Raw genomic sequence first — 21,102 nt, 5'->3', positions numbered from 1 at the left:
GATTATTAAACGATATGGATGTAACAGACTGGAGGCGACTTCGTGACTGGACACGGAATCAAAGTGATACTGATCCACTTTTGCAAATCAATACATTGAAAATAGATCGGGAGGATTTTCCTTTTTCAGCAAACTCCTAAATGCTGTTTTATTTCAACATTTGAAGGATATCATGGAATCTTAATGCTGAAACATCTCAAAATGGTGTTAGAGTACAGTTGGGTTTTTTTTTTTTATAATTGAAATAACTATATCTTTGAATCTCAATGCCGATGCGTTTGCAGAAACGTTTTTGATATTGTCTTTACTTAAAAGGACATACCCTAGTTTTTAAACACTAAGGCATATTTTTAAATATTGTATCCGGTTTTGACAAATGAAATCATACTTTACTTACATTTTATGGTTTAGATTATCAGTTTCCGTACATTCGAAGTGTTTTTTGTTATCCTGGTGTTTTAATATCACAAAATGCATTTCTCATATTTTTAAAAACGCACGTGTGTCTGAGAAGTAGCAGTTATGAAGTCGAGTATTAGTCTATTTTTAGAGGGTATTTCACCATTTTAAAGTCACAGACTCATGTTTTACTCAATTGTAACTTTATCCAAATGGTGGGTTTTTTCAGGTTTGTAGATTAACTAAGCTTATTGTTAATTTTCACAGGTTGAAACAAGGGTTTGTCCCTTTAATAAAATCCTAGAATTTTAACCCTGATGTATTTCAAAAAGGTATTAGAGTATTGCCTGCATGTATTGGAATAGTAATGCTCACGTATATGTTATATAATCAACCCTTGCAATTGCCCACGGCAATCGGCAATGCCGTAGAGATTGTCGTGGACTTTTTAATTATCCACGGCACTTTTTGTATGTAGGCATTTTGTTAATGGCATGAGTTGACATCATAGTACTATATCCAATAATTTTGTTTCTATCCCTCACTGTTGCAGATTATATCCCGTTCCAACCAGTGTTCCACGACTGCTATATCAAAGGTTGTATAATGTACTCCCTTGTGAATACATACATGATCCTTTCCTGTAATAAGAAAAGTGTAGTCTATGTGACGGAAGTAGATGTTTTCTGTTATATAATCGCAGTCACAATACGTTATACACGTAAAACCAGGGCCCGTGCTTATAAAACTTAAAGTCTAGACTTTAATAAAGTCCAGACTTTAACGTAATGCTATTTGAATGGCGTTGCTATGTAAGGTTTATAAGCACGGGGCCAGATGGGGTGGGACGTAGCACAGCGGTAAAGCGCTGGTCTGATGCGCAGTCGGTCTCGGGTCGATCCCCATCGGTGGGCTTATTGGGCTATTTCTCGTTTTAGCTAGTGCTCCAGGACTGGTGTAATAAAGGCCGTGGTATGCAGTATCCTGTCTGTGAAATGGCGTGTATATGCTGCTGACTGAAAAAGAGTAGTCCATGGGGTGGCAGCAGCAGTTTTCCTCTCTTTAATATATGTGGTCCTTAACCGTAACCTAATGTCAGACGCCATATAACTGTAATTAAAAAGTGTTGATCATGTGACTCGTTAAATAAAACATTTCTTCTAATTTTTAAAACTAGTCATAATTACCAAATATTTGAAATCCAATAGCCCGTGATTTACAAATGAACGTGCTCTAGTGGTGTCGTTAAACAAAACATTTTTTTTTCTAAGACAATCGCCCCTTTGCTTTCAACTATAGAGAACTCGACCAACTAGCGAAAGACTATTTTGGAGCAGACTATAAAACCGTTTTCCTTGATTGTCTCACGAACAGTTACAAATATAGCTGCCAGGAGCAGCGGTGGCTACGGACACGTCTAAAAGCCGGATTTCTAAGTTTAGTTAGGATAGTTAGAAAACAAAAAGAAGAAAAGATGAAGGAATCAAATGAAGAAATAAGAGCCGAGGTTCTGGAGGAGGACAAAAAGAAAGACATGGGAGTTTACATCACTATGATTGTGGCTGTGTTAGCCACAGCCGCCAGTATAACAGGTAACATAGACAATATTTAACTTCAGTAATTTTAATCAGTATGCACTGGAATCAAAAATAAAAATAATCAAACATAATCAAAACAAAAACAAAGGATTTTTTAAAAACCCTAACTAAACAAAGGATTTTTTAAAAACCCTAACTAAATAACAATAATTGCACATAGAATAAAGAAATAAGCAGAACAAAATAATGTATAAAGTTTAAAGAAAGTGTTATCTTATAATTAAGACATAGTTAAAAGATTTTAAAACCAATATACGTTGCTACAAAAATATAATAAAAACTATTACAGTATTTTTGTGTTACTAGAACCAATTTGGTGACCGAAAATGCAATATTTAAAAAAGGCTGATTCAGTTTTTAAGGCGCAGACATTAGTTTCAACTCGTAAAAATGGACACTAAGGTTAGTTAATCTATAAACATGTGACATATTTGGATAAAGTTACAACAGAGTGAGACAAAAGAGTGTGATGTTAAAACCAGAAAATGTCCTTTAAAAAGCCAGACTAGAACTCGAATCAATAACCGTGACCGTGCGTTTTTAAAAATATGAAAAATGCATTTTGTGATATTAGAAACAACAGGATGACCAGAAACACTTCGGTTCTACAGAAATTGATAATCTAAATAACAAGTAATGTTTGATTTCAGTGATCATAAACAGGTCTAATAGTGGAAAATATGCTGTAGTGTTTACAAACTTGGGTCTGTCCCTGTAACAAAATCCTAATGTCATTTTATTTCAACATTTGAAGGATATCATATCTAAATCTTAATGTCATTTTATTTCAACATTTGAAGGATATCATATCTAAATCTTAATGCTGAAGTATCTGAAAATGATGTCGGAGTTCAGTCTTTTTGTTATGAGTGAAATAACTATATCTTTTAATCTTCTTGCTAGTATATTTGCAGAAATGTTTTTGATGTTGTCTACTTAATAAACTCTTAGAATCTTGACCCTGATGTATTTTAAATGCTCATGTATATATTACATATTGAAGCACTGCAGTCGTCCAGGGAAATCTGCAATGCCATGGAGATTGTTGTAGACTTTTTATTTCTTTATTTTTGTTGTAATGTATTATATTGTATCCCGTTCCAATCAGTGTTCAACAACTGCTACATCAAAGGTCGTATAATAAGTGAGCTCCAAGGCTTGTTGTAGGACAATGGAGTTCAGATTAGAAGTAGGCACCATTTTGTGTTCTTGCTCCTATACAGAAAAGGGGCTATTTTGAAAAACTGTTAAAACAGATTTTATAGGGTAAATCCAGTTTGCTATTTAGTAAGCAAAAATTGTGCTTTTATGTCAGCAGAGTAACTTTATTTGTATTGTCAATTGACACTTTAATAATCAATCACCATCCTGGTGAAAGAAGTAAAGATTTATGTTGAGGTGTTTGAGAGAAGACATTTCTGTATTTGTACCAAAGGACTTTCTACCAAACATGAACAGTCGCTCAAGCTAAACGAAGATTAGATGAAGATGACACAATTTCCTTTTAGACCTGGCTCGGGTGAGGGGTGTGATTCGTGTACATGACTCTTTTAGAATGTTAACTTAAAGTTTTTTTGTTCTACATGCCAAAACATTCACAAAACGTTCGGGTAACACTTCCAGGTTCTGTACGTTATCTCTGCAGAAACCATTTATGATTTTCGGTCTGAAATGACGATATTTGAGATTTATATGCATTAAATTATTAGACATTCACTTTGTTTTATTTCAATTTTTCGGGGTGTTTGTAACAATGTTTTAGAACTATTTATTGACATAAACCTAGGCTCAGGGTACAAAATGACCATATTTCACTTAATTTGAACCAGACATCGAAAGTATTACAAATCTTATAGTTCCTCTGTCGTCCAGTGTTATGAGCAGAGATCCAAATAAAATATGTCTTCATTAAGTGATCTGAGTAATCCAATTTGCATTTTGATACCTCGGGTTGCTGTATGCTGTCTATAAGACCGGCAAATTGTAACCCAAAGTTAGGCCTACCCGAAAACATTTCGTAAAATTACCATATATCCTACATAATGTGTTAATCTTTATGTCTATAACTATGTTTTGACAATAAACAAATAATTTATTGGCAACATTATTGTGCTTGTTTGGAATTGACTTTATTAGGCTGCCATAATTGAAATGGGCGGCCAGAATGACAGCAACATGCAAAATTAGACATAACTTCGCATACAGAAGAAAATTCCAAGTAACACTCTAGAAAGAGTGAAGTACAGGAAGTATCCTCCCTCTCTCGCTCTCTCTCTCTCTCTCTCTCTCTCTCTCTCTCTCTCTCTCTCTCTCTCTCTCTCTCTCTCTCTCTTCCACATATGCATAAAATAAAAGATCCAGGCAAAGGCCATCATCACCACCACCACCACTACCACTACTACTACTACTACTACTACTACTACTACTACTACTACTACTACTACTACTTCTAGTACCATTACCATTACCACTACTACCATACCCCTACTACTGATACTACTACCACTACCACTACCACTACTACTACTACTACTACTACTACTACTACTACTACTACTACTACTACTACTACTACTACTACTACTACTACTACTACTACTACTACTACTACAGACTTGAACATTAATGGGTGACGCCAAAGAAATGTCAAGTCAACCCCGTTTCTCTTTGCTTAACACGTTATGACCATAATATTGTATATGATGTCCTGAATATAACGCGAGAACGAAAAATGGGTTACGTGAAACTAAATATGTACGAGAAATGGACCTTTTACAACATAGTGCTATTAGTAGTAGTAATAATGATGAAGTACAATGCGTTATGCTGTAGTTTGTTATACGATAAACTTTCTGTTTCGTCTCATTCAGGTTGAACTCTGTCAATTGTCAGATGACCGGTTACGTTTCCTTTGATCTTGACCATGTGATATAACCAAAACCGAGATGCCATGGTTATCGCACATGTGAAATATATAAAGTATGTTACTTACTCACCACTTAAAAAGACGTTACTGTCACAAGAGAAGCTGAAAATATGACTGACACAAAATATGACCAAAATAGAGCTGTGAGCTATTTTGAGACAGGCGTTTATGCAGGAATTTTAGCAGGGAATGGGTTGGGGGATCTAGACTATGGCTAGAGAAGTTTATAGAGTTTACGAGACATGCTCCATACAAAATAAAGCATTGAAAAAAGGAGAAAATGTTGCTTGAGCAAGGGGTGGGGTGACCCGCGCCCGTGGGGGTTCCGTTTAGTTTGATGTTGTCATTTGCCATATGGTGGGCTTACTCGTTGACATACAGTCAACGAGTAAGCCCACCATATGGCAAATGTCCAACACATACATGGACTGATTTGGTAAGCCAAAAAAAGTTATTGGACTATCAACTTGGACTCTTTAACTGACTGTAATGCTTTTTGGTTGATTTTTTTTATCTGTTTTGGGGGTTTTCTTAATTGCAATAATACTAACAAATTTTTATCAAACTGTATAGGATAAATCCCCTTTAGAGTACAGAGATAAGGGCTCTAAAGTAAGTAAGTTATGTAATTCTGCAAGGAATAGAGCTAGGGCAACCTATTACAAAAATCTTAAATGTTACTGAAAACAATTTCTATACGCCGACACTAGTAACAGTTCAGGAACAACTGCCTTCCTTGGCCGTTCTAGCATTTGCCATCGTCAGTTTGAAGATAATTTGTTAGGAAACCTTTATTTAAATAATATGCTTTGTATGAATTTTAGCATGGTGCATTATAGAGTGACATTCCAATTCACGACTCATCTATCTTTACACAAATGGACTGTATATGTCAGTTCCATAAATTATCCAAATGGTCATCTTTGTACTTTTTTTTCAAAAATAAATTAATGTTTTATTAAGCATGCAATATTTAACTCTAACGTGCGTAGGAGGAAATGTACAATGGACATCTATTAACCGCTTAACAGAATGTTCCAGACGGTATTATAGAGGCGTGGGGGCGTGTTTTGGAAATAAATCTGTTTATGGCTGTAAGATGTGTTTGGATTTTGTTAAGACAAGTTAAAGTAAAATTATATAATTGTATCATATATAGTGGATGTTGCAGCAACACAATTCAGTCTGATTAGTTCAACAGTATTTTGAAATTTAGTATTACAGTGCCTTTCGACTAATTCAATACAACTTGGTTTTTATATGGTAATAACTAACATTATTTCTTTCCTTTCTTTTTTTCATATTTTTTTTTTGGTATGTAATATATTTCCTTCCTCTGGTTATTTTTGACCGTTTAAATGTAGTTTAAATATACAGTTATGTAATATAGTCGCCATGTGCTGTATGTATATAGACGAGGGTCTCGCAAGTTGTCAAATTTGTGCCCGATTCTTTTGTTCTTTGAACAATTTTTTTTTGTAAAACAACTAACACTGAAAGATCAAATATTTATTCCATTATATCATTAGGTTTAAACTTTACAGTATTCACAGATGTAACGTCGATATTTGGCTTATGTTTTCTTTTCTTTCTTTTTTTTTTTTTTTTTTTTGGAGGGGTGGGGTGTGGGGGTGGGGATTTTAGTCATGCAAATGATTTAAATATTTTGTTCCCTTCCTCCACTCTCTTCCTCCACTCTCCATGTGATATTTTAAGCAACGATGTAAAACAGTGTAAGGCAGTTCTGGAATAAATTGATAACATTGGGGGTTGGGGTGGGAGCGGGTTGGGGTTGGGGTGGGGTAGGTGCAGGAGGTACGGTAAATGTTTTTACATTTTCCCCTTGATCAGTCCTGAAAAACCCTTTGTCTGAGTATTTCAAGTAGACACATAATTGTTGTAAAGAGAATATGCAAGTAACACAGGTTTATGTTTGGCAACACTTTAGGTTACGCAGTAGCTGTCATACACGGTTTCTTAACCTATAAATACAAATAGGCGTACGTCAGTTACCAAGGGCACCTTTAAACATAGATTAGAGCCTGTCACTCAGCCCGTTATGCATGTTTTATGTATATCGGTCATCCTCATTGTCAAGCGAACATCATCCAAGCACGGATTGGGTGATGGGGGTGGGGTGTTTAGACCCTGTTTTTTCCAATAATAATTGTTGTTCTTTTTAGCTTCATATTTTACTCTCAAAACCAATGTTGCAATTATATTATATAATTTATTAACGACCCATTCTAAGAAAGTCTCGATTTTGTTGATTTTATTAAGTAACAACAGAAAGAAACATTTTGAAACAATAAAATTTCAACTGTGGTGTTGTAAAAAGAGAAATGTAAAATGTGGACTGTAGTGTTGTTGAGAAAGAATAATAACTTACATTAATGGTACAATATTTCTCCCTTAAAACGAAAATCTTTTCCCCGAGGAAATTAACGATAATAAGCGTTAATCGGCTCACTGAAAACAATATATCATTTTAAAATGTGAAATAGAAGCCATTAGTGTTTTCAATGCTACATCACTGTACAAGACTGATTCCAAAATAATATATGATAGAGTCGTGGGGGTATGCAGCCATGACTCACTACAATAAGCATTCTATAAAGAGAAAAGCTGTTCTTGACCACGATATATGGTTCGAGCTCCATCTGTAGGAGGACTGCCATTTTATGGTGCATGCTGGAAAAAAATTCTACATCTTCCTTAATACTCTAAATATTAAATAGGGCGACGCATTTAGAGGCCGTGGGACGTTAAAATAGAAAGCATTGATTATTGTACCTTTGCACGTAGGTGGGTAAGTGGGTGAATAGACAATGCCATGTTGCTGCCTATTGTTTGTTTTTGTTTTTTTGTTTTTTTATAAAACAAATATGGTGGCGGGTAGTTTTTGTTGTTTTGTTGTTGTTGGGGGCGGGGTTTGGTGGGGGGTTTGGGGGGGGGGGGGGGAGAGGGGGGGGGTTCTTTTCAAAACCAAAGATTATTATTGAAATTACCAAAGCTGACATACGCTATTAGACAAATGTATGTTTTCTTTAGCCAACGCAAATAATTCGAATACCAACCTAGTTTTTACTGCGTGAAACATTACAAAACCCTAACTTAGATCAACTTGTGACACTTTGAGTGAGTTGGTTTGACAAGTTACAAGATGCCGAGGATGAGTCATTCAAAGATAAGTTATTACCAATTAATGACATAACCCGTATCGCACGACAGCTTTTCACTATATATTTGTTTTCGTTTTATACAATTTTATAAATATGTTTTTCGTGCTGCTGTGGACACATACATCAGTTAACCAGGCTGTGTGTCTATATATACTCTTCAAAAAAAGTAGGGGAACTCTAATAAGAATTTACAATTGCCAAAATTGTAAGGTATATTAGCAGTGTGGAATTGTTATATGATAATAGTGAATTAATTGGGCAAACATTACAACCGGTAGTTCAGTATTACAGTAGGTTTTATGACCACCAAAGATCTTGAAGGACGATTGGGGTCAGAAGTGAAATTTGAAAGTTAATGGTTTTTTCAGTAAATCGCAAATTCAAACAATAAAAATTACTAAAAACAAAACAATATCAACTGTATGATCAACAGAATGAAAAGGATTGACAGAAATAATCTTCCACAGTGATTAATGGACCTTCCTGAAAATTGTCAAAATCGAGAATGACACCCCACGCACGCGTACGGGTCAACTGCGTGATGTATTGTGCAAACTATGGAATGTGTTTCGGTGTGTTGATAAACAGACCTGAACGTTCTTTACTAGGATGCCTGTGGTCAAAATCTCGGGAACCCACACGCCTCCCCATCAGACCTTTTTTCTTTTTGTTTTACTGTATTTAATTTTATAAAAGCATACACACACACACACGCACACATACACACACACACACACACACACACAAACAAAATAATATATACATGCATGCATACATACATACATACATACATACATACATGCATGCATGCATGCATACATACATACATACATACATACATACATACATAGTGTGAGTCCCCCCCCCCCCCCCAATAGTGGGTCCTCCCCCTCAATTTAAAATCCTGACTACGTCAGTGGTAGCAGAGGCGGGGTTCAGTATATTACTGTCAATGGGGAGGGATTTAGCTCAGTTTGTTGAGTGCTCGACTGAGGTGCTTCCGTGGCAGGATCGGACCACCTCGGTGGATCCATTCAACTGATTGAGGTTTTTTCTCGTTACAACCAGTGCACCACAACTGGTCAAAGGCCGTGGTATGTGTTTTCCTGTCTGTGGTAAAGTGGGAAAATGTAGCGGGTTTCCTATTAAGTCTACATGTCAGAATTACCGTATGTTTGACATACATCAGCCGATGATTAATTAATCAATATGCTCTAGTGGTGTCGTTAAACAAAACAAACTTCAACTACTGTCAAACAACTTTTGTTCGTAGTGGTTCTAAGTTTCGTGTAATTCGCAGTCAACGAATTTAAGAACACAACGAAAATAAAATCCATGTATACATATGGTACACATTTACATTTACACGAATTTAAGTTCTCAACGAAATGTGGGAGGGGGGGGGTAGCAAAACTCGAACCTTTACGCCCATGAAAATAAAAGATTTCACAGTCTTATGTTGAATTCTACTGAACACTGGACATGTGTGAAGCTAGTGGATTCATCAAATCTGTAACCAATCGATGTGATCAGTTGCTACGTACGTCACGTAGAAGTGATTTCAAGACCAATCGTTCTGTGGTGAAATCTGTTGTCTTAGCCAAAAATCGACTCTTGCAGCGCTTAGAACCTCAGGCGGATCAGTCAAAACAACGGACCTCTTCGCCAGCCCGGCTCCATGTTTACTCAGAATAGAAACAGTGTTAACATATTAGCATTAGTATTGATACCATTCGTACGTGATGTCCCACTATCACAGACAGTTGTCGGTACTTGACAAAATTGCATATTGCATTGTTGTAGGCCTGGCAGAAAGAACTGGACTTTTATCTTCTTTCCCCCCATTTTTAGTTGGTATAAATATACTGATAATATAAATGCTGAACAAAGCGAACCTATTTACTTGTTTTAAAAAAACCCTGGTATAACAGGTAGAATATATATATATATATATATATATATATATATATATATATATATATATATATATATATATATATATATATAGACAAACCATATACATTTGTGTATTTAACTATTTTGTTACTGGCATTAAATATCTATTATTTATTTTTTTTATGGTAAATATATGGAGTATATATGCTCCACGACTTGTATATTTCTGTAGGAAAGTCCATATTGAAGTTTGCTTTATTTAACGACAGCAATATAGGACATTGATTTATGAATACCGGGGTAATCGGCCACTGGACGTCAAACATTAATGGTAATTTGACATATTGTCTTACGTGTAGTACTGTTATTAAGCAAACATTGTCTTCATTCTGTTTTAATAGCTGATGGTTACCACATAGGTTTGTTTAACATCCTATCATACTGGTAACACCGTTATACCAGGGTGGCATGCTAGGCTCAAACTACCAACTGATGGTGTTGGGTAACTCGCCGATCTCTCGACTTCTACGACTGTCTATTTGTTAGTCTGAGCACTCTTATAACTCGATTCTCGTCGTATACAACTTCTACGAACCGATTAGTTGTTAATCTGAGCGCACCCGTCGTTGGTCGGATGAGAGGGGGGTAGTTTACAACGCGACTGTCGAGTTGGCCAACTCAGTCGTGACAGTTGGTAGTCTGATCCTAGCGTTAAATAACCTCTTTGCTTATCTGTTGGAATAGAACAGAATAGATGTTTAACGAAAAATTATCTGCTGGAAGACATAACACAACGTTAGCTTAGTCTATAGTTTAAGTTTGCAGAATACATTTTTAAACGTTTTAATTTAGTTTTTTTGTTTCAGGTGCTTCTGCCGTGATTATGCTGCGAATGCTGGGATTTTACCGTGATACAATAGGCGGTTATTGGATGTCTTGCATTCCTGTGAGTAACTATCTACAGAGTCTCAAAAAATTGCATTGCTCACTATGATCAAGTACCCAGTGTTTGGATCTAGTAAACTAATTCCTTACAATAAACAACAGTACGATCCAATCAAACAATTCGTTACAGACACAATCGCAAGAATCATGAATAGTTAATAACAAAAAACCCATGTTGTTCCATTGGCATTGGCACTACTTCTGATAAGGTAATCGAATGATTTATTCCGTCAACAGTCACACTATCTTCGAAAGAGAAATGAACCATTTACGTTTCATCCCATAACATTCCATTCCGATCATGGTTTATAAGACTTAAAATATACATTTGTTTAATGATGAATCCCTGATCTAGTGGGTAAATGTGCGGCATTCTAGATAGTAACGGTTATGGGTAGGAACTCCGACCTATACCACTTAGATTATAAAAGAGAATGTGAATCGACGTAATGCAAATAGAATTGGTGCCAGCGACTTGAAACGCGATTGTCTTCTATTAACATCTATGGTGTAGCGAATGCAATCATACTTGCATTAATTACTGAGTGGCGTAAATAGACTAGTGGAGGATTCTTTAAAGATAAATTGGCAACAGTCCAGTGTTTAAGCTGGATGCGAAATATTATTAGTAATTTGACGAATTGGGTTACGAAAGTTTCAGTCAGCGATACTAAATTTACCCAAATTAAGGCTCCCTAAAGAATAAAATTCAGCTTCAAAGATGCATTCTCCAAGATGAAAATTGTAATGCAAAACTGCCACTTGATGTAAACACACTTAACAGTGCTTTCCTAGAGAACAATATGAAGTACAAAGAACATATTCATCGCGAATCTATTAAAACAGCAGACAAATCATTGTCAGTATGGAGATACAGTTAAAGTTCAAACTGTGACGTCACGTGGCACCCTGTCGGTCACTCTTAATTAATGAAATAGTACTAAATGAAATGATTTGATGTAATTGTTCTTGTGGGCATGTAATTCAAAGTATAATCGTCACATTTCATATTCTATATATATATATATATATATATATATATATATATATATATATATATATATATATATATATATATATATATATATATATATATATATATATATATATATATATATATATATATATATATATATGTATATATATATATGTATGTATATATGTATTATGTATTATGTATATGTATATATGTGTGTGTGTGTGTGTGTGTATGTGTATGTGTGTATGTGTGTATGCGTGTATGTATGTATGTATGTATGTATGTATATATATATATATATATATATATATATGTGTGTGTGTGCGTGTGTGTGTGTGTGTGCGTGCGTGTGTGTGTATGTATATTATGCATCTTTGAGACTGCCTCTTTAATTTGCATTGGACGATTTGTCTTAAAACCAGAAATGTATATAATACATTTTTTTTAAATCTAAGACAATGAACCAAGGCACTCTAGCCTTGGCATTGCCAAATGAGTTGAGGACAATATTTTAAAATTTGATCATGTTTTTAGTTAAATGTAATTGATATTTCATCTCTTCATTTATTTTTACCACACTTAATAATACATAAAATGTCTTCTATTAATAATTATTTCGTGTCATATTTTATTTAGTTGCTTTTATCGTTTGTTTTGTGCTAATGCATTTTCAGCATAGGGTGTGGCGACAGATAGGAGTGTGACAAATGCCAAGTGTTGTACAAAAGGCAATGCATTATTTCGGTAAAAACGGCATAGGGCTCATCTATTAGCATTAAATTATGTTCCCTCTAGGGTGTAGGCCACCAACTTAAATCCCATAGACGACAATAGTAACATATGTAGCAAAGGTTGCTACTGGCATCGCTTTAAAGGGACACACCCTAGTTACGTTTATTTGTTAACCATTACGGCGTTGTTTTTCGCTATTAAACCCCATTTTTCACAAATAAAATTGCACTTTACTTACATTTTATTATTTAGAATACACATTTCCATTCACCTGAAGTGCTTTTTGGTAATCCTGATGTTTGTAAAACCACGAAATGCATTTTTTGCATTTTTTCACAAAACGTGTTGTCGAGAAAAAACCGTTAAGCAAGCGAGGTCCAATCTATTTTTAATGTCACAGACGTTGGTATATCACGTGACCGTTATCATTTTGGTTCGGTTTGTTTTCTCGTGCACGGTTCGCGCAATCAACATCCGATTTGTTGTTGTTCATTTGTGAGATTTTTCTTCACAGTTCGTAAACATTTTCAGTAACAATAAAGTTCAGACAAGTATGTGTCTCAATACAAAACGTTACAACCCTTAAAACCAATAATTTTGCTAAGTCTTACGATATCTGGAGAGGGGATACAACCAGGACAGAACAGTTGGAACATGTCCAGGAGAGGTGAAACGAACGCACCCCAAGTCTGTGAAATTTGTCGTGACGTAGGCATTGCTGTGCTTCTACCGGTGACATCAGAATACTAACTTTCAAAATTATTTCAAGCAATTGGGACATGGGGATTCCCATGGTATTTATCGATATAAAACCTGCTTTTTCACTCCATTTGATAAAAACGTGATCTAAGTGTGTTACAGGTTTGTAGATTAACCAAATTATAATTTATTTTCGCTGGATGGAACTAGGGTGTGCGGCTTTAAGCAATATATACACCTGACAACCCCTCAGCCTAAAAACAAAACTGGTTGGGGAGAGGGAGAATTAAGCTGCTAATAGCAGATATAATGGGAATCATATTTGACAGCGTGGTCTTTTTTAATGCAACATTCAAAGTTAGGTGCACTTTGAACTTTGACCTGGTGAGATGTTATTTATATTTGATATGCTGCTATCTTTGAAACTAGTGCTGATTCATACTGACCTAACCATTTGTGTTGTGGGAAAATTCTGTTATGTAAGGAAAATTACACGAGGAAGGAAGGAAGGAAATGTTTTATTTAACGACGCACTCAGCACAGTGGCCGATAGACACATTTGTAAACAACTCGTAAGATAAATAGCCTGTGACAACACGAGTGTGGTATTCTATTTTTCTTTTTTTTTCTTTTTTTTTTTCAATTTATTTTCGTACTTATATTCAATTAAGGTACAAGCACGCTATCCTGTGAAAATACCTCAGCTGTCTGTGTAGGACAGTTGTTAGTAATTCAGAGCTTCTGATGTAGGTCTGTTTCATGCGGCTAGAAGTGGCTTCTCTCCGAGTTGTGTAGTGGACATTGTTGTAGGATATGTTCTGGTGTTTGCAGGCCTGTGCCACATTGTTAGCGATTAATAAAAGAGACGTTTGGGAAGTGGCCTTTTGCCTCCCTATGGAGCTGTTATTGGTGAGGTCAGGTATTGGAATGCGAACCCAGTACCTATCGGCCTTAAATCCGATGGCCTAGCCACTACACCAACGAGGCTGGATACTTACCTGTTTATATTATGGTCGAAATATAGAATACGCGAGCTACACGACTACCATATCAAAGACATTGATATCTTTCCTGTTAGGAAGTGCTTATAAGATCATTTCCTGCTTATCAATAAGAGTAGTAATATGGCGGTAGTGAATTTCTTTTCTCGCGGTCTGAAATAAAAATTTAAAAACAAATACATTGAAACGTATTTGTAATATTTCTTGAAGGCGCTTGTATAGGTAACGTATGCCACCGATGTAAATCAGCTTCAGTAGTGTTAAATTCAGTGGCCAGTCTTTTCTTTTTTTTTAGATCTAGGTCACCGCCATGAAGCAGCCAATCATATGTCTTTAAATCAATATCCAGTTTATGTGAGATATTGTACCTGTCGGGCGATTATAAAATGCGTGTGTAAGAAAAGTTTATGTAAGCCAATTCTATAATTCCAATTCTTCTAAGAGAGGTTAAAGAAACTTGAAGTTTATCCATATTTTTTTCTTTTCGACTTTCAGTTTATATTCCCAGCCGTGACAGGAGTATCAGTGGCTTTTAAACGGCAGATGATAGCGGTAAGTATACCACAAAGTCACACAAGGTTAATGTTAAAAGTTAAAGTTTGTTTTTTAAAGATACCACTAGAGCACATTGATTTATTAATGTATATGCACCAGCTCACAGACAGGATAGCACATGCTACGGCCGTTGATATACCACGACCTATGGGTCTACCGACGTGGATCGATCCCAGATCGACGGCGCATCAGGCGACCGTTCTACCATTGGACTACGTCCGGAACCCGCCACCCTCACCTCTAGTGTGTTAACGAGTGGTAGGCATTCATGGGTTTCGACGCCAAATTCATAAACTCTTTTATACGCCCATCTATGGGTCGTATTATGATATGGCGTTTTCTTGTCCGGACCGTATCTTGCATACAGATGTATACAAAACAATCAAACCTCACATGTAGGAACTACTTGGGATGGCGGTGTGTCGCGTACTATTACTAGGTCACTGTGATCTACTTTTCACGGTCTACTGTACATAAGGGTAAATCTAAGTCCGGACCATATCTTGCATACAGATGCATACAGGACCATCAAACCTCACATGTAAGAACAACTTGGAATGGTGGTGTGTCGCGTACTATTACTAGGGTCATTGTGACTTACTTTTCACGGTCTAATGTACATAACGGTAAATCCTTGTCCGGATCATATCTTGCATACAGATGCATACAGGACCATCAAACCTCACATGTAAGAACAACTTGGAATGGTGGTGTGTCGCGTACTATTACTAGGGTCATCGTGACTTACTTTTCACGGTCTACTGCACATAACAGTAAATCCTTGTCCGAATCATATCTTGCATACAAATGCATACAGGACCGACCATCAAACCTCTCATGTAGGAACAACTTGGTATGGTGGTGTCTCGTGTACTATTACTAGGTCACTGTGACTTTCTTTCCATGTAGGAACAACTTGGGATGGTAGTTGGTTCAAAATAAACTGTTCATCCATCCCATTGCAAAAATTTCACACAATTAGAATTGAATCATACCCGTTTTATATTCATTAATATAGATATGGTTTTCCATCAAACTCCTGATGGGCGTATCATGTACCTCACTGGTACTATTTTTCGAATCTGGCATAACAGTAGTGTTCGACAGAATACAGACTAATTGAAATGCTTATTATTCCTAACAACGCCAAAAACAAGTAACCGGTTGTCATTAAAATAGAACATTTGCCATGTTTCGTGTAAACGTTGGCTGTATGTTTATTAAATGTAGTTTTGTGTAACGTTTAACGCGTGTTAATGTAGAACACAGTCGGTCAATATTCATATGTGTTTGGTGAAACGTTTGTTTAAAGTGTAGATTTTCAAAATACACACGAATTTAGTTGAGTTTAATGTCTATATTTTGATTCCAGATTGCTCTACACGTTCCGATTTTGCTAATGGCTTCGCTTTCTGGTGGAGTTTCGTTTGGTTATTCCATCTCCCCTGTTTTTGACACATCAGTCAATTGCACGTAAGTTATTTATTGATTTAGGGGATATTGGTTTGTGCGTGACTATGCAACTCGTATGTTAACTTTACTAACTTCTCTCTTTTTTCTTTCTTTTTTTGGTCAATAAAGTAAAGGTCTTGCTGGATGTAATAAGAGTAATCCATCTTGACAAGAATGTCGTGTCTTTTATGAACATTACTGTTAAAAGTTAACGTTTGTTTTGTTTAACGACACCACTTGAGCACATTGATTTATTAATTATCGGCTAGTGGATGTCAAACATTTGGTAATTCTGACATATAGCCTTAGAGATGAAAACTCGCTACAGTTTTCCATTAATATCTTTTATATGCACAGACCGGATAGCACATACCATGGCCTTTGTTATACTAGTCGTGGTGCACTGGCTGGGACGAGATATAGCCCAGTGGGTCCACCGACGTGGGTTCGATGTTAGACCGACCGCGCATAAGCGAGCGTTTTACCACTGGGTTTACGTCCTTCCCCGCATACTATTGTTGACATAGATATTTTGATTATCTCAGATATAAAAGTCTACAGCCAGCTAGTGTTTACTGTATATGGTGGGTTTGTCCGTTTGTTTGGTCGGGGTGGATGTTGTTGTTTTTTGTGCGATTGTTTTTGTTTTTTTCGTTCTTTGTTGTTTTCATTGTAGTAAGTGATTATGTATTGTAATTGTATGTATTGTTTTGTGATTATACTCTATTAAAGTACTTGGTTTGTAGACACATTAGGTATATCTGTAACAAAATATCTTGCCGAAATTCTCCATACAACCAAAAATGGCTCTGTGAAAATTAACAATTGTCTTTTTGTCTTATAAAGGAATATTTGATTAATAACACACACAACTCCCAACCCCAGCCCCCAAGAAATAGTAGTTAGTAAAATTGGTCTGGAAAGTATTTTTAAAAATTATTATTTAATAATATGGATAAAGATTTGTATTTGCATTTCTTCAGAAAACACATCTTGGACGGCGACTGTGAGAAGACGAGCCTCGTTTACTTGTACACAGCATTCGGTGGTGTCGCCTGTGGACTCAGCGTTCTGGGCATCCTCATTTCTTCGTGCGCCTGCCAACAGGCCAGGGTAAGATAACCTGTATACTGAGAGAAAGAATTGAAGGGTCATTCTTGAGTTTGCTGCACTGTAAGATGTTTCCAACTAATAAAATATTTCTACGATTAAACTTACATATTAAATTTATTTTCTTGTTTAGAATATCATTGTCTATATTCAATGTGTTTATGGTCGTTTTAATATTTGTCAGAAGCCCAAACTGGATTTTGTCTTCAAATAATTTCGTACGTACGAAAAAAGATATTTTAGGAAATAAAATGAAATTTAACAAAGTACAAATATTAGAACGATCAGAAACACGTTTACTATACAGTCACTAATACTTTATGCAAAAAAAAAAAATATTTGATAATTAATTACAATCGTTAAAAAAAAAGTCTCTGTTAGTCGACAACATCTTAAAAATTGCAGCAAACTCAGGAAGATCCCTTTAAGGGAATACTTGGTATTGTAGACCAAGTTTTAGCCACTGTCTGTATAAAGTACAAATATGTTGTGTGGGGTTGAATGTCAGTATGAAAGGAAAGGAAATGTTTTATTTAACGACATATTCAACACATTTTATTTACGGTTATATGGCGTCAGACATATGGTTAAGGACCACACAGCTAATGAGAGAGGAAACCTGCTGTCGCCACTTCATGGGCTACTCTTTTCGATTAGCAGCAAATGATCTTTTATACGCACCATCCCACAGACAGGATAGCACATACCACAACCTTTGTTACACCAGTTGTGGAGCACTGGCTGGAACGAGAAATAGCCCAGTGGGACCACCGACGGGGGTGAGGGTAAATGGCAGTAATGTGAAATAAAATGTCAGTAATGTGGTTAACTTCCTGACTCTGTGGATGAGGGTCTTGGTTGTAGTCACTCTTACCTGTTAGTGCTGGTGTGATCTCTATTACTCTGAATACACGAATTTTATTTGTAGAGGCGACTACAAAAGAAAGCCGATCGTCTAGAACTGAACCAACAGCGAGATGCCAACATAAAGGCACACCAGAACGAGTCTATTCCCAAACACAAGAGCATGCTGAGTTCCACCAACGGTTTGGCACCGAAATCAGGGGAAACAAACGGGGTGCACAAGACCAGCGACCACGTGTATGCTAACCAGGTGGCCCTAACGGACGACCTGACTACCAAGCTATAGGAACTAGTAATTTCTAAGAAATATGGGCAGTGAACATTTTATACTTTTAGAGGATGAAAATGATAACTACATGTATATATTGATTGTGTTTATGACATGCTTTACTTAGATAACATAACACATGACCATCTAAATTATTTGCAAAATTATGATGTACAGATACAACGATATTCATTCATATTGTCCACTGTGCAATGCTCTAAACACTGACCGAACAATAGTTTTGTTCGTGCAAGTCAAGTTTGTGTAACCCATTTTTTCATTCGCGCATTGAAAAAACGTGATATGGCTGTAACGGGCTATGCAAAATGAAAATTGGTTAACTGAACTCATTTTGTTTTTGCGTAACCCGTAAATGGGTTACACAAATTAATACAATTCTCCAAGGCCTTATTCTGTCTATAAATGTCGGCTAATATTATTATAGAAATTACCCTCGTTAGCTGGTAGTCTTTATACAGATATACAGTATATATGATTTAAAAACTACTAAGCACAAATGGATTGAGCACAAGCTTTTTCAAATTTGTTACGGACTCTTAAGAATCATTGAAAATACTACGCGAATGACAATTAAATGCCATTTATTTTATTGCTTGTTTCAAAGCGTCGTCTAACGAGGAAAAGCTTGTTGGATACGTTTCAAAACGAGTAGCAAGATAAGTGGAGTATGGTAGGTCTATGTGGTGTAGTAGTATTTAATTTCTTTCATACACCCCCAAAAATAAATAAAAACATACAGGTTTAAATTAAAACGACCCTTCCGTTATATACACTGCTAGCACTTTAAAACAAAAACAAGCAAAAAACCTTCACATCATTGGTAGATTTGGTATTTGTAGTGTTAATTTCATTGGAGAGTTTGGAATTGACATGTACACACATATAGGTCATTACCATGGAGTACCCTATCAATTGTTTTTCATATCGATCTGTAAAATATGCTGGATATTGTCGTATTCTCTCAAATATGTTTGAAGAAATGGTTTTGTATGCAGAAGGGAAATATTGCAACGGTCCCTATAGACCACAGAGAGGACTACATATCATTTATAAGAAGCTTCACTACATTTGACCATGATGATTTAATTGACGGGACAAAAGAAACCATGGTTTCCTCCCTAAATCCACTTTCAACAGTTCGTTACTGTAGTCAACATGATTGATTGTCTAGCGGATAGACGAACAAGTATGATATATAGGGAATAACTGGTTACTGTCTTAAGATATCGGCTTTATCCTGCGAAGGTTAGAATTGCGAATGTGGCGAGGCAAATGGTTTAATGAGTATGTTTATTGAATATCTACTCTGAAATACTCGAGTCGATTCGGGCTTATGTCACGTGACCTATATTTTTGGTCAGTTACCGAAAATATAGAGATTTATCTAGTCATCATATCTTGCCAATGTATACAGTGATTGCTGGATAAAAACATCATATCATATTTTCGATTAGAACAAAACAGGAAATTCAATATAAAGCTTTCCTATTTTAATTAATTATGACAGAAATGGTGTATTGAGAACTTACTCGTGTAATTTTTAAGCAAAATAACTATAATAAGTATACATGTACAAGTCATCGATTTAGTAATAGGTTTATACATTTTAATGAAATGCTACATTCAACGTTAATAACAAAGATAATAGTATTCGCCCAAGCAAGGGAATAAGCTAGATATACGTTTGTTACTATATAATACCTCAATTGCGCTTTTAAAAAGGCATTGTATGGCTAGTTGGCTTGACAGTTCTCCTTTTCAGGGATGTGAGAGGGGCTGGAACAAAAACGCTTACTGCTGTCGGTGTCCAGGGCCCCTGAAGGAAAATTGTTGTTTGCAACACCTGGAACTGCCAAAAATTGCATTGAATGCTAACAAATCTAAACTGGTTATAACTTATAAGGCACACATCATAAACTTCCATAATCTGTAGGGATTACATAGCGTATCATGCATTCTGTCAGAGTAAAATAGTATACTAGTATGTATTGACAGATTAAAACAATTGTTGAATCATGGGGTTGGTTGCTGGTTGTTTTTGTTGTTTGTTTTTTTTCTCTTTTTTTTTTTTTTGTACTGTTATTATTGTTGAACGAATGAACGAACGAACGAATGAATCAATGGGAAATCGTCTACTCCGTACTGGGTGTCAAACATATATGAAGAAATCCAGATCAGTACAAATGGTTTGTTGTGAAATCACAGAATAAATTAAATGTTTAACAACACCCTAGCACGAAAAAACCCACACAAAAAAAAGCATCTATTGTGTGTCAAAGTACATGAATGGTTTGTTTGTTTTGTTTAATGACACCACTAGAGCACATTGATTTATTAATCATCGGCTATTGGATGTCAAACATTTGGTAATTCTGACTCCTACAGTCATTAGAGGAAACCTGCTACATTTTTCTAATGCAACAAGGGAACTTTGATATGCACCATCCCACAGAGGGGATAGCACATACCACAACC

At 35.9% G+C, this 21,102-nt stretch overlaps 1 protein-coding gene across 1 annotated transcript; it reads left to right on the top strand.

Annotated features, from left to right (window-relative positions):
* Positions 1-1,783: 1,783 nt before the first annotated feature.
* On the top strand, positions 1,784-20,644 carry LOC121370773. The gene is made up of 6 exons (XM_041496226.1): positions 1,784-1,991; positions 10,868-10,947; positions 14,853-14,909; positions 16,285-16,385; positions 17,348-17,477; positions 18,403-20,644. Exons 1-6 carry the CDS (start codon positions 1,874-1,876, stop codon positions 18,622-18,624), a joined length of 708 nt encoding a protein of 235 aa, XP_041352160.1. The 5' UTR covers positions 1,784-1,873; the 3' UTR covers positions 18,625-20,644.
* Positions 20,645-21,102: the final 458 nt, after the last annotated feature.

Source organism: Gigantopelta aegis, chromosome 4, assembly GCF_016097555.1.
Source record: "Gigantopelta aegis isolate Gae_Host chromosome 4, Gae_host_genome, whole genome shotgun sequence".
NCBI classification, from domain to species: Eukaryota; Metazoa; Mollusca; class Gastropoda; order Neomphalida; family Peltospiridae; genus Gigantopelta; species Gigantopelta aegis.
This window is presented reverse-complemented; position numbering and strand designations above follow the sequence as displayed.